This window comes from Ananas comosus, linkage group 9 (assembly GCF_001540865.1).
Source record: "Ananas comosus cultivar F153 linkage group 9, ASM154086v1, whole genome shotgun sequence".
NCBI classification, from domain to species: Eukaryota; Viridiplantae; Streptophyta; class Magnoliopsida; order Poales; family Bromeliaceae; genus Ananas; species Ananas comosus.
Window position 1 is genome coordinate 5,648,413 of NC_033629.1, and position 15,409 is coordinate 5,663,821.

Genomic DNA, 15,409 nt, shown 5'->3' on the forward strand with positions numbered 1-15,409 from the left:
AGTGGAAAGAGAGAAAATTTGAATAATGGTGTATGAGATGGTCTATGCACTAGGTGCATGGAGAAATTTGAGTTCAAATTTTGAATGTGGTGCATAGGTTAATCCATGCACCAGGTGCATAAACTACAAAGAGGAGGAAGAGAGAGAATGCTCTCGTAGGCAAGGCTATTATACATGGCAAATAGCAAATTAGTCCTTTCCCTTTCAGATATTTGCAAGATGCTCCATTTTAAGCATATAATATCTTGTTATTTTAACTAAACTATAATATAAACAAAGTGAAGGGAATAATTTGTAATGTTATACCCATGAACCCATGATCCCACGACTGTCAAAAAAATCTCCCACGTCCAACTTCCCATATCCCCACAATCCCCACTATACGCACATCCTAAAANCAGTGGTCCCCAGCTGATCCACAAAAAGGCATCACTGTAATATAGGACCCATAGCCGTTTGTTTATTTTTTATACTATCCGCATTGTTTATATTATTCACTTTATTTATTTTTTAAAAAATAAATTTAATAAAAAAAATAAAATAATCAAAATTTAAAATTTAAAATTTTAATTATTAATTATTAAATTCTTTGTTACTCGTGCTTGGGAAAATAGGTTTAAACTTTAAACTGGTGCAATTAGCCTCTGTAAAAGATCCTCGGTCAACGATGTCAACTTCGTGATTTAGCCAGAAAAAAAAAAAAGGAAAAAAAAAAGCTACGGTAACGTTATTATTATTTATACTCGCCCCGACGTAATGGGCTCTATCCACAGCTCACCCTCTCAACCAACTCCGACACGCAAACGAGATCTCTCTCCATCTCCATTCCGGGTATATAACAAACCCTCCCCACGGCTCCCTCGTCCTCCTCCGCCATGGATGAGCTCATCGTGGTGGAGCGGCGACCCCATGGATCCGCGGTGGCCGTGGTCACCATCAACCGCCCGGGCACGCTCAACTCGCTCACGCGCCCCCTGATGGTCACGCTCGCAGGCGCGTTCCGCCGCCTCGACGCCGACGACGCCATGGTCGCCGTGGTCCTCGCCGGGCGTGGCCGCACCTTCTGCTCCGGCGTCGACCTCGCCGCCGCCGAGGACGTCTTCAAGGGCGACGTCAAGGACCCCACCGCCGACCCCGTCGCCGCCATGGCCGCGTGCCGCAAGCCCATCGTCGGCGCCGTCGCCGGATTCGCCGTCACCGCCGGGTTCGAGATCGCCCTCGCCTGCGACTTGCTCGTCGCGGGCCGCGACGCCAAGTTGGTCGACACCTCGCCGACCCCTACGCTGCCGAGGCCGCCGCTCCTCGCTGAACTCAACTACCCGAGGCCGTCCGCCTCCTCGCCGACCTCTACGCTGTCGAGACTGCCCGCCGCCTCGCCGACCCCCGTGCCGTCGAGGCCGCCCGCTCTTCGCGTCGCTGCGCTCGGCCTTCTACGGCCGCACCATGCACGTCGACCACGCCGCGCGCACTGGACCTTCTATCCCGTCATGTGCGTCGCGCGGCTCAACCTCTTCACGCAATCCCTCGTCCTGCTGCTCTCCCCGCGAGGCGCGTGCCGCACCGCGCGCATAAGCTACTCGGCCTGCTGGTGTTCTGGACGTGGTTCTCGCTGTTGCTGTCATGCCTACCGTCCTGGCCCGAGCGGCTGGCGGTCGTGCTCGTCAGCTTCGCGACGACGGGAGTACAGCACGCGCAGTTCTGCCTGAACCACTCCTTGTCGAGTGTCTACAAGAAGCACGGCCTGCAGTACTCCTCTTTCTCCTTCTACGGGACGCCCTCGACACCGGCCTCTTCTCCGTCATGGCCAGCCTTGTCACCGCTTACCAGGTGTTCGCTCTGTGTCTAAAATGAACATCGGTTCTTTAAAAAGAGCTGCAAGTTGCGGGCGAAACGCAGCGGCTACACCGCATGAGCCGTGGCGTCCGTCCAGGCTATGGTGCTCAAGGCGGAGCACGCGCAGGCGGTGGACGCGCTGCAGAATGCGCCGACGATTGGTGCGCAGCAACGGGCGGCTCGCAGACGTCAACAGCGAGCTCTCGGCCGTCGGCACGTTCGTTGACACCTGCCAGGACTTGTTTGACGAGTTCCCGGACGTCTACGGTTCGTTCCTCGCAAACGTGCAGACCAATCTCAGAAGCAACAGCATCAACCTCGCCGCCTACAAGGCTGCCTATGATATTGCTTTGACGGAGTTCACGCCAACAAATCATGCCTGCCAACTATTTGATGAAATGCTTAAGATGTACTTTTAACGTCGAACCCGATCTGTATATAAAGAGAGAGAGCGGTGCTCTTCTCTTTATAAAAATGTTTTATCAAAAGGGAGTGAGCGGTGCTCTTCCCTTTATAAAAATATAGCATCATCGAAAGAGGGAGAGAGCGGTGCTCTTTTCTTTGCAAAAAAAAAGAGAGAAAGAGGGAAAAAGATTACTCCTCTAATTATGAAAGAGAGAGGGAGATTTGTTACAAAAAGGGAGGCAAGGAAGGGATTTTCCCACCTTAGTTGTCCCATGAATGTAAAAGAGACAAAGAAGAATTATCTATCTTTGTTGTCTTGTATCTTCAAAGGAGATAAAGAGAAAAATTCTCTCTTAATTCTCCTATAATGAGGAGACAAAAGAAAATTAATCGGGTTATCGATTAATATTCTTTTGATTGTCCTTTTATTGGAAGAACAATGTAATGTTCGAAAATAATCGAACTCTTTGATTCTATCCAAAGTCGAATCTTTCGATTTGGTCAAATTAGACCAAATTAAGATTTAATCGCATTGGACATTTTATGTGATTCATGACTGAGAATTTGACAAATAAAAAAAAACATTTGAAATGTTTAAGTAATGAATTTGATTCTGAACAATATATTTAAATATTTTGATCTCAAACAAATCCTAAATAATTCCCATCTCAAAATCTCGTATGGAACAAGCCCGTACTCACCTCAAATCACATAGTCCAAGCTCTAACCACTCAGGTTCAGCCCAAACATAAATCTGGGCCCAATTCTATAGTTTACCCAAAGAAATATGGACCTAAGTCATATGGGCCTGAATTGAGCCCGAGCCCATATCCAAAATTTAGATATAGTTCAGACCTCAACCTGAATCCATACTACATGGGCCTGAATTTAGCCCATACCCGAATCCAAATCATATAAGCCTACATTTAGTCTATGCCTGAACCTTAATCTGAACCCACATTGAGCCCAGGCCCAAGTTTGAATGCAAACCTAATCCAAACTAGTCCATTAAAAAAAAAAAGAATGCCCAAATTGAATCAAGTCTAAATTGAGAATCAATTCAGATGAATCTCCTTATCATATTGCTATCACATTCATATTAGATCAAATTCTAAAATATTTGTTTAGAATTGATCAAACTATTTTTTTTATCTTAGTATATGTGACTAAGATAAAAATAACAAATTAGGTTTTACCTAATCAAATCAAATTTATTGAACTCTAATACATCTACTTGGACTTCAAACAAATTAAACTGAATTAGACTCTAATACATACACTTAGAGTTTAATTTAAATTGCATTTGACTAATCCTAATATATACAACTAGGATTTAGTTGATACTTCACCTCCTGGTGAATCCAAATTAGACTCTAATACATACACTTAGAGTTTAATTTAAATTACATTTGACTAATCCTAATATATATAACCAGGATTTAGTTGATATTTCACCTCATGGTGAACCCAAATTAGACTCTAATACATACACTTAGAGTTTAATTTAAATTATATTTGACTAATCCTAATATATAATTAGGATTTAGTTGATTTAGACTCTAATACATACACTTAGAGTTTAATTTAAATTAAATTTTGACTAATCCTAATATACATCATTAGGATTTAGTTGATAATTCACCTCATGGTGAACCCAAATGAAACTAAATTAGACTCTAATACATACACTTAGAGTTTAATTTAAGTTAAGTTATATTTTGACTAATCCTAATATATAATTAGGATTTAGTTGATTTAGACTCTAATACATACACTTAGAGTTTAATTTAAATTTTGACTAATCCTAATATATATAATTAGGATTTAGTTGATATTTCACCTCATGGTGAACCCAAATGAAACTAAATTAGACTCTAATACATACACTTAGAGTTTAATTTAAATTAAATTTTGACTAATCCTAATATATATCATTAGGATTTAGTTGATAATTCACCTCATGGTGAACCCAAATGAAAGTAAATTAGACTCTAATACATACACTTAGAGTTTAATTTAAGTTAAGTTATATTTTGACTAATCCTAATATATAATTAGGATTTAGTTGATTTAGACTCTAATACATACACTTAGAGTTTAATTTAAATTTTGACTAATCCTAATATATATAATTAGGATTTAGTTGATATTTCACCTCATGGTGAACCCAAATGAAACTAAATTAGACTCTAATACATACACTTAGAGTTTAATTTAAATCAAATTTCGACTAATCCTAATATATATAATTAGGATTTAGTTAATATTTCGCCTTATGGTGAACTCAATGTGAGGTGTAATTAAGCTCTAACATATAAGCATAGAGCTTAATTACACTAGACTCTAAGATATAAAATTAGAGTCTAATTCGAAATATTTGGGCTAATCCTAACACATACATTTAGGATGAAAGCTTAAATCAATTTAATCAAATCAAACTCTAATGCACCTAACTAGGGTTTAATTTGAATCAAATCCGATTAAGTCCCAATGCATATACATGGAATTTAATCAATCCCTCACCTTAGGGTGAACAATATTGTTGAGCACTGAAACATATAGAGCCCAATCAAATCAATTTGATCATACACTTTGATTCAGAATCAAGTTCAATCAACCGTCATATTCATTCATGTACACTGGGGGTATGCCCCTGGTTAAGCCATGTAACTATACAATGGATTATGTTATAAAATCCACATTTTATTCAATTTCAGTCTATTTCAGCATTACAGAGGTCTCTTAATCGAAGGTGCCCTAACACTTTGTAGGGGTAATTAACAATAAACGCTTGCGTTTATTGGAAGCCATGAATCCACAATACCTGATTCCCATACATATTCAAATATTAATCTGAATCATGAATACTACCCCACGGTAAAATCAAAATAAGATTAACCGCGCGAGGTGCATCATTCGTGGTCGCAGACAGTAAACTCACTCCAATTCGCCCTCGGATGGTTAATGAAGTATGCATGCTTCCATATTCTTACCTTTTCCCCTATGTGCGTGGATGGGATGCCTGTCCATTGTTGCTCAGGAACTTGGTATCTGTCAAAATACTGCTCGCAATTTTGCAACCATCCTTTTGGATCTGTTCCGTTAAAGGTTGGGATTTGTAACTTCAAGTATGGTATATATTGTTGCGGTGGTTGGTTTCTTGCAGGCCTAATTAGTGTAGGTGGTAGCCTTTTTCCCTCAATAGGAGCTAGTATTTTTCTTTCCATATCATTCTGTTGCATCACAAAATTGCTACTCGTGGGATTGTCTTGTACGACTTGTCGGCCTTCTCTGATCACCAAAGGGGTATTCACTGACTGTGAGCTCGACATTAAAGCTGTTAGCAGCTCTACTAGTTGCTGATGTCTTTTAGCATCTTCTTGTCGCCATTTTTCATATCTTGTGGCTTCTTCCATCCGTAGAGATTCATACTTATGCTGCCGTGTATTTTGTAAGTTATCTATCTGCTGGGCTAGGCACTCGTCTCCCTCTGACTATAGTAACTACGTCAAGGTGGCCGATGATGCTATACTGAAGCTAAGTCACTGATTCAACTAATGGAACAGTGACTTAACACTTTCCCAACCTTGATACATTCCTCAACAATGGCAATATAGGAATTGACGATTTAAACTAATGCTAAAAAACGAGTTGCTAGTAGTGGTCACCTTGCATCCAAGCTGTTTGATGAATTGCGCAGCTGCTCGACTCTTGTAATTGCTTCAGAATGGTTTTCGATCGTTGCTCGCGACTTGTTTGTTGAATCGCCTAGTTGTTGTACCATCTATTGACTTCAAATTTGCCTTGTTCCCTGTCTTACTCCTTGGTGCACTCTTGCTCACTTGGTGTTTGATGAAATTGCTAGCTATTTTTCTCTCTTTGCAGCCCCAACTTGATTTTTGTAGCTCACTGTTGCCTCTACCTATTCAAAGCGGGATCCATTTCAGCCGCTGCAACTCCAGATGGGATCCTGCGGCCTCGGAGAATTATGGGTTCCTCCTTAGCTGCAGATCAGAGATCAATTTGGTCTCCGCAGTGTCTCCCTTTGTCCAAAACTGATCGGAATCAATTCTTAGAGCGCGGGAGATTGTTCGCCAAGCTAACTCCATGATCTAAAAGATCGGAATCAACGCGCGAATTCACTGCACCTTGCCTTGAGATCGTTTCGCTCTGATACCAATTTGTAATATCCCGGACTCGTCGCAACCGCCGATGATGAGAATTCGCTGAGGTGAGGACGGCGACGGGGATGATGGTGGTTTCCGACAGCGATTCCGATGTAACCGAGGTAAGAAAAAGGTAAGAAAAGAGAAAGAGAAGTAGAGGTAGAGTTGGGGATACAGATAGAGATAGAGATATAGGTAGAGGGGAAATTGAGATGAGGATAGGAGATTAGAGGTAGAGAAGAGATAAGAGTTGGGGAAGGAGAGTTTAGAGGAGAAGGAAAATTGAGGAAGAAGCAGATTCAATATTCCATTTCATTGATACTCAAAAATGTTTACAACCTGCTTCTTGTACTCCTCCATACATAGTATTAAAATGCAAATAACAGGAAAATGTGGACTAAGCTGTAATTGTTAGTAAGAACAATTAAATAGAGTTGTGGGCCAATTTTGATGGGAAAGTGGGCCTCGAGTTGGGCTTGACCGGTCCTGAGCATAGTTAGTTAATTCGGATTCGGCAAAAATTCGGTACGGATATAATTCGAATAAAATTCGTCTTTTAATTTTTAAATTCGTTAAAAAATACGGCTAAAAAACGGATTCGATAATTATTCGGATACGTGATTTATACGGGTATTATACGTTCACCAATTAAAAATTCGGGATAAAAAATTCGGCTATATATTAAATATATAATAATTAATATACTATATATATTATTATTATAATTTTTATATATAAATTAAATATATTCATATATTAATAATAAACATATATTAATAATATATAAGATTTATATATTTAAAAATATTAATAAATAATTACAAATTTATAAATAAAATATCATATAAATATTTCTATATAAAAATAAAAATAAAATAATATATATAATAAATGAATATATATATATATATAAGAGAGGGAGGTCCACAGGTCCACTGTGGACCTCCCCTCATGCGGTCCACGAGGTGGAAATGGCCTCGTGGACCGCGTGCACCATCCATGCCTTATGAGCCCCGATTTTTTTCCTGTTCATCTTCTTTTTTTCTGCCGAGGCGAGACGGGATCCGCAGCGTTGCTCTCGGCACCGGCGAGGGCGGCGGAGGACGACGACGACGTGAGCGGCGACGAGACAGGATCCGCAGCCGTGGCCCTTGCTCCCGGCGCCGGCGAGGGCGGCGGAGCCGGCGAGGGCGGCGGAGGACGACGACGACGCGAGCGGCGACGACGCGACCCTCGGCCGATCGCCGATTTTTTGGGCGATTTATTCGCGAATCGCGAATAATTCGCGAATAATTATTTTTGAGAAAAAAATCGCGTTTTTTTCCTAATTTTTTGAAAAAATACGGGACGCCCCGTTTAATTCGTATTTTTTAAAGTACGAGAATTATTCGCGTATTAATCGCGAATTAACTAACAGAGGTCCTGAGCATCATGTAAGCGGGTAATAGGGCGAATGGATATCGGGTTGCCTTATCAGCACTATCCTCAAACCAGCGGATAGTGGGTCCGCGTTTTACGCCCGATCCGTTAATCTGACCGCCCGATCCGCCTACTACTTCTCCCCAAATCTGCAGATTTGGTCGGACTCCCTTCCGCTCGCTCTCCTCTCTCCTCTCTGCCTCCAGGGACGCCCTCGTTGCCTCCGGCTTCTTCTCCGTCAGCGCCCGAGCCCTTCGAAGGCGCTCCCCGCAGGATCGCTCCGCCGAGCTCGCTCCTCACCATCGTGCTGCTGCCCTTATTCCTCGCTTAACTAGTAAAGCTACCACTTTTACTACTTCTCCTTTTAAGTTTTAACTACTCTACTCCTTTATTCTTCAGGTTGTTACATTCTTCAGGTTGTTACAGAGAGAAAGAGAAATGGCGTTGTCGTCATGGACGCAGTGGCTCATCAACCCCCGCCGCAACTGGCTCGCGCGCCAGCACATGAAGGCCGTCTCCAAACGCCTCAGGAACTACGGTAGCAACTCTTTCCTCCCCAATTAGGGTTAGGGTTAGGGTTTTTATTTTTTTCTTTTCTTTTTTCCCTTGAATCGGCGAAATCCGAGATCATTGATGTTAATGTTATGATCTACTGCGTTTGGTTTTAGGGCTTCGGTACGATGATCTGTACGATCCGTACTACGATCTAGATATTAAGGAGGCCCTCGCGCGGCTCCCGCGGGAGGTGGTGGACGCACGGAACCAGCGGCTCAAGCGCGCCATGGATCTCTCCATGAAGCACGAGTACTTGCCCGAGGATCTCCAGGTTGTCTCCCTCTTCCTTGCTTTCCGATTCCGCTGAAATTTTATTGTTGATGTGAAAAAAATGAGTATATAGGTGCTACGGAATGGTTGATCCCTTAGGTCTCTCTTTTGGATAAAATATTTATAGGGCATCACTGCAAGTTGAGCCGGAGATCATTGCCGTGATCTCCATCTCATGGTCAGATCCTCTTTGAGAAAAAAGGTAATCTAGAAGAGTCCACCAGTGATGATTCTCCCTGTTTTGTGCTTAAAATGATTTGAGGAGAATTTTTTTTATATTGATTAGCAAAAATCATGAATAATTGACCCACTTCCATTTCAATTGAAGGAGATGATTAGAGAGTTAGAAATAGATAGGGTACTTGAAGGGTGATAATATATGGTAGGTAAAATAATGCAAGTAAAATAAAACGCCTATTAGATTGGTATAAGGAATAGTGTGGGTGTGCAGACTCTGGATGAACTATTAGTTGTATTTATGGTGCATAGAAGACAATTAAATGTTGAAGTGCTTGTTAGATGTCCTATTGAATAAATACATCTGAGATTTCTGAAGCTACAAAGTAATATTTTGAAACTGATCCAAATAGTTCTTGATCAAACTTAGCTTGAAATTTTGCAATTGTCTGTTTCATAAATTAGATAATAGCTGGAGAGATTTTATACTGTGAATGGTGTTGATTCACAAATAACAGCAACTCATTCCCTAAATTTAAATGTACAGTGAAACTTATAAACCTATAGCTAGATGTAAAGTAAAGAGACTATGTTATATGTACTCGTGTATGGTAATTGTAACTTACTAGTTGCTGTCTGTACATTGTGCTTATTAGTAGCTTAATAGATCATATGCTGCTTGGAGTTGGAGGGAGTTTTGAATGCTAGTTCATCTAATAGCTACTTAGATATTCTTCTGAATAGCTTCTCTTTTGATCAAGTGTTGGCAAGCTATCCGAATGTTGGGGTGTGATCAACCTAAGATAGCACTTGTTAGTAGCCTTGTGAAATGCTTGTGTCTTACGACTAGCTTCTCTTTTGATTAGTGTAACTTGGAATGGTCAATTTTCGCAATACTGGTGTGTGATCAACCTCAATTAACACTTGTTAGTGGTCTTGTGAAATGCTTTGTGTTCTTTTGTAATTTTTGTATTTTAGCATCATAAAGAAAAAATAATTTCTTTGTTAAAGAGAAAAATTATATTATAAGAGCAATGCTGTTTAGTCACTTAACCATGTAAATTAATATTGAATGCAGAAAATGATATATTGACGAAACCATGATAAGAGGTAAGTTGGTTCACTAGATGTGCTAGTAGCAAGGATTTAAATGCCCATTAGTGGTCGTGATCACCATGCCATACTGTGCTGACAAGACATCAACACGATATAAATCCCGCGCCGATGGCACGACTCAAATCCCTATTTCTCTTTTTTTGACATTAGCAAGTAATTATTATATCAATAAAATGCAAAAGATTTGATGAAGAATATATTGTAAGCAAGTAGAATATATCAGTGCTAGAGAAAATAAATATTTTGTGCTATAGTGTGTTGGCACGCAAGTATTTTTGTCAACAGCACACATCGATATGGCACGGATGCTGTGTTGTACTGTGTCAGCAAGTGCTGGACACATTCCCATGCCACAACACTTAAATCCTTGGTTAGTACTACTATCGCTTGTGTACTTTGTTACATTATTGAGAGTTCTTGTTAACGGCCTTGTGCTGATTGATAGTCCTAGGTAATTGTCTTGTTATTGTGATTTTAATCTATTGTTTTTCTCTCTAATCCTCATACTCTCTTACATGATGCAACTGAGGTGCAAATTGGACTAATTTGTCTTATTTAATTCTTTTGGGTTGGGTTTAATGGATGAAATTAAGGGGCTGTTTGTCGCACGTAGTTGCAACTGCTCTATAGTTGCAATTGCATGTTGGCTCAAATCTTGTGTTTGAGTTTGTGTAGTTGAGTCCAATTGTTGTAGTTGAACTGCACAAAGAGGCCTACATGCTGCAGTTGGAACTACATCCAAATTAGTTGTTGTCCCAACTACAATAGTTGGTGAGGGATCAATTCACCCACTAATTAAGAATTTAATAATTAATAATAGTTATATTACTTAACAAATTTATTGTATATAGATTTCCATATATATTATATATATATATATATATATATTATATATATTATAGTTATATTATATACTAATATACTAATAAAGCGAGGTGGAACACATTTGTGTCACGTCCAGCTCCATCGCAATTGGTCGATCCGGGCCGTACACAGACGAACGAACAGCACCTCTCTGATTCGCCAAGGTCACTAAAAAAAGGATACAGTGATAAAAGAATTTAAATAATTCCCAGGGATTACATTTCATTACATGGCTTGCACGAACGGCCAAGCAATCAAATGATAGGTAAACTTACTGTAAATGAAATTCACTGTAAATTTACAAACTTTACATATGACAATTGTAACTGAAACATTAGTTATATACATCTTTCTTATACATTCTTTACGTGTTATGTACATCAAATGGTATGATACAATGATCAAATTGGTAATTGCTAATCTGGTGTCAGTGCTAAGCTGCAGGGCCTTGACGACTCGCCTCCAAAACCGCACTGGAATGTAATTTATGTAGTGAGAACTACAAGAAGTTCCAGTGGGTTCGAGCTGCGCGACTTCGCGATGGATACCACGTAGGTCCTTATTCAGGGTATGTAGGCAAGAAAGTAAGTCAATAGTAACAATATAAAATGTAATATACAATTGCTGTTTACAGGATGAAAGAAGTAAAGATATGAAACTGTAATATCATGCATGCTTTTCATTACTTTACCCAATATTTGGTTTCTCTCTTGTTAAGCTGGACAAGTACATGTGTATAGTCTTGGGGCAATCTTTAAGCAAATTACCATTTCTGTGGTTAACCTTTGTAACAATAACTCACAAAGAAATCTCACGGCCCTAAGCTTGTCTCGATTGGACCGTCTGTCGGACAAGTAGTTGTCTGGGCAAGTACGTTGCCTGATAAATTACCCAATTCAGTGAGTAACATTTGGTTAAAATAAATCCCAAGAAATACCCTACGGCTGTAAGTGGTGTCTGTGATGGGATGTGTTTCTAGTAGTTAGTCTGGGGCAAGTATGTTGACCAAACATGATTCGGAGTCATCAACTTGCCTGGGTGGGATTTGCACCACCAAGCTAGAAACGCTATTGTGGTATATTGATGCCGCTTGTAGGAATTTCAACGACAACAATGTTCACTATTGTAACTAGTTTTATACTGTTATATTACATTTTCATGTACAAAATCTCTGTCATTATAGTTGTGATGTCTTGGGCCAGCATCATTAGGGTTCTATGCCACAATCTTATTTTCACAAATTTCATTTGTTGATTAGGAATTCACCATTTTACTCGCTCAATGAAAACCTATATGATGATACAAATATAAAAATATGTCACGAAGAATTATTAGAATAAAGGTATTCAAGAGTTCGGATAGCACACCACCTGTAGGTGTGTCAATCAACTAGAATCCAAGTTCGAAGCGTCGACGAATATCTCTCGCGCTTCGTGCAATAGATTAGACCGGGTCTCTACCGTAATTAGTGTCGTTTCGGACCTTTGTATAAATTATCTTACTCATAATTGACATTAAGATTTCATGCTATAAAGCTGTGTAAAACTTTTTTGCGATATCGTTGCGAGGTTCGTGGATTTGCCGATATCGACGTTGCCAGCGTTTCTTTTCCCTCAATTTGTTTACCGCGTCATTTCGTGTGTGTATGTTTTGAAAAGTGCATGCTCATTATTCCCGTTTTATGCAATTTTACAATTGTTAGGTATTTCATATTTATTTTTCTTTCTCATTTTCCTCCTTTTCTCTCTATTTTCTTTCTTTCTTTTTCTTCTTTCTTTCTTCTTTTTCTTTTCCTTTCTTTTTTTTTTTGCTCCTGCAGCTGTAAGTATCTGTGATGAAGCTCTGCTTGCTGCTCATGCATTGTGTTGATGTTGCTGCTGGTACTCCTGCGCAAGATGCTGTGAAAGCAGGTTGCTGTGAAGCAAGCTGCTGCTGACTGTGTGAAAGCAGCATGCTTGGTGCTGCTGAGATGCACTGGTGCGCTGCTAGCTGGCAGTGTGCTGCCTGATTGCTGCAGTGCTGTGCTGCTGCTTGACTGCTGGTGCTTGGCGCAGGCTGCTGCTTATGCTGCTGCTGCTGCTGACTGCTGTGCTGCGCTGGCTGGTTGCGCAGCTGCTGCTCGCAGATTGTGCTGCTGCTGTGACTTTCCTGTGCCTGATCCGAGCTGCTGTGTGGGTAGGCTGTGTGTACTTCTTGTTGAGTGCTGGCTGTTACTAATAAACGCAGCGGGGCGAGGGGAAGGGAAGGAATATATCTCACTTTTTTTTTTCTTTTTTTTTCTTTTATCTTACTTCTTTTTCTTTTTTTTTCTTTCTCTGTCTCCTTTCTCTTGCTTTCCCTACTCTTCATACGTATGGAGGGAAGAGGCTGTAAGAGGGATAAGTATAGGAGCTCTGGCAGGGTGTTAGTGAATTCCAACTAACTCTATGTAAAATTACAATTTTGCCTCATGCTTTATAGTTATAGGTCACACGGTAGTTAGATACCTTTCGTAAGCCCTATCCGAAAGTCGATTGAGCTCCATTGGAGGATGTTCGTTTTTATTAAGTTCCACTGAATTTTAATATTCAGTTTCGACATCCATCACGGGCGCCCGTTTGGTACTGTCGAACTGTCACACGACTGTAATCTTTATTAAGTATATCAGATGCTTATTTTCTCTCTACAGGAGTGTCAGAAAATTAAACTTAAATATAGCGTCTAATAAAGTTCTGACTATTTGACCATTTTCATATTATCTGACACTTGTGCAGTTTCTGTATTTACTCTAGAGTCAGTTCTTACAGAAAATTCTAATTTTTCGTTCGCTCGTTTCACAAATTTCCAAATACACAAGGGACTTCAGTACCAATTTAATTGTGGAAGCATTCCTTTTTTGATATTATTTGGAGGCGATTAGAAATTAGAATCTGCTCAATTTCACTGGCCTTTTGCACTACATCGCACTGAGCTCTTCAAAACCTTGTGAACAACCCTTGCATTTACCAAAACTTCCCAATTTGATTCGAACCAACGATTACCTTAGCTTACTTTAATTCTTTTAATCAAAGTTAGTCGCGAAAATTTCGAAAATTCTTCGTTCGTATTTTTACAATTTGTTTTCGCAGCCCACAATTGATGCGCCCGACGGCACTTATTTATTCCGAAATTCATTCCAACGGATAAGAATACTCGAGGATGATGTCCAACTAGCTATTCCTCACTTTGTCCCGAAGATAAAAAGTTGAATCGCATAAATTTCATTGTAAATTTTTGTGTGTAAATATTTTTTAATAGTTTTGTTTAAATATAAAAATAATTTGTTTGTAAATATTGATAGACATTTGGTTGGGTATGTTAATTAGTAAGATTAATTGAATTATGATTATTTAATTTAACAAAAGAAAGTTGGATGAGAACTTTTTTAATTGTTTATCTATTTGTTAATAGATTGAATAATTTTAATTGTATATTTTGTATGTTTAACATTATTGCAAAATATAAAATTATATATATATTATTTCGTATTATAATATATGATATATAGTGTTATACTTATATTTAACCTCACTTCTCGTATCTGAAGAGGTGAAGGACTTAAAAATAAGTCTTCGCATAAGAAGTACAAAAGAGGAGATTGTTGCATAGTTTGTACAGACTTATAGCAAATCTTCTAGTCAAGGATGCAGCACTTATTTCTCTTGCAAGTGTGCAGTTTGCTCGTCTCTTGCTAGCTCCGACTATCTTGTATGATATAAAGACGGAGTTTGGGAGGAACGAGATTTTTAATTTATTTTTATTGAACATGAGGAAATATAAGCTGATTCTCTTGATGAGATGAGAGGGCCAAAGTAATATATGGTGAATTGTCAACCTAGAGAGCAAATAAAAAGGTGCCAAGTGGCGAAAAGCTACAAGTCAAAATGGGAGGCTACGATCTCCCAACAGCCTACGTTTACTACATCTTCTAGAAACCCTAAGGTATCGTTTGGTTCAAGGATAAGCAAAAAGTGGCTATTCCAGGGATAGGTATAAATTGAGGTATAAGCGGGGATTAGATCAATTTTACGTTTGGATGAAAATTGGGTTATTTTTGAAAATAAAAAAATAGCGTTTGGTTAGGTAAGATGGAATAAGAAGGATAGTGAGTTTTATAAATGAAAAATAATGATATCATCCTCTTATTATATTTGAATTTGAATTTTTAAAATTTTAAATTTATATTTTTAAATTTAAAATTTTAACTTTGAAATTTTAAAATCTCAAATTTTAAATTCAAAATTTTAACTTTAAAATTCAAACTTTAAATTTAAGATCAAATTTAAATTTGAAAAATATAAAATATAAAATTTTAAATTTCAAAAATTTAAAATATCAAAATTTAAAATTTAAAATTTAAAATTATAAACTTTAATTTTGAGATTATAAATTATAAATTATAAATTTTAAAAATTTAAATTTTTAATTTTTAAAATTTTAAAATAAGAATACTAAGGGTGGCAACAATTATTAATAAAAATAATATTATTATATAAATTTTATAAAATTTTTTTTAAAATTCTCAATTAACTTAAATTAATAAAAGGATTTATTAAATATTTAAATAAATTAGTTAAAAATTTTAT

At 38.5% G+C, this 15,409-nt stretch overlaps 2 protein-coding genes across 5 annotated transcripts in view; both read left to right on the plus strand.

Annotated features, from left to right (window-relative positions):
- On the plus strand, positions 767-2,789 carry LOC109715211. Its single transcript, XM_020240111.1, has one exon. The coding sequence runs from the start codon at positions 876-878 to the stop codon at positions 1,704-1,706; it is 831 nt and encodes a 276-aa protein (XP_020095700.1). The 5' UTR covers positions 767-875; the 3' UTR covers positions 1,707-2,789.
- Positions 7,980-15,409, plus strand: part of LOC109715213 (cytochrome b-c1 complex subunit 7-2-like) — a 20,795-nt gene continuing 13,365 nt past the window's right edge. Inside the window, exons 1-3 of one of the 4 annotated variants that reach the window (XM_020240115.1) lie at positions 7,980-8,127; positions 8,223-8,361; positions 8,492-8,649. In XM_020240115.1, the coding sequence (XP_020095704.1) occupies positions 8,262-8,361; positions 8,492-8,649 (258 nt within the window). In that variant the 5' untranslated portion in view covers positions 7,980-8,127; positions 8,223-8,261. Of the gene's footprint in view, positions 8,158-8,222; positions 8,362-8,491; positions 8,650-15,409 lie in introns of all 4 variants that reach the window. The other 3 variants (XM_020240114.1, XM_020240113.1, XM_020240112.1) reach the window with 3 other exon arrangements.

What these genes read in the sequence shown, in the direction of transcription:
- LOC109715211 (XM_020240111.1), top strand. Translation starts at nt 876, where the DNA reads ATGGATGAGCTCATCGTGGTGGAGCGGCGACCCCATGGATCCGCGGTG.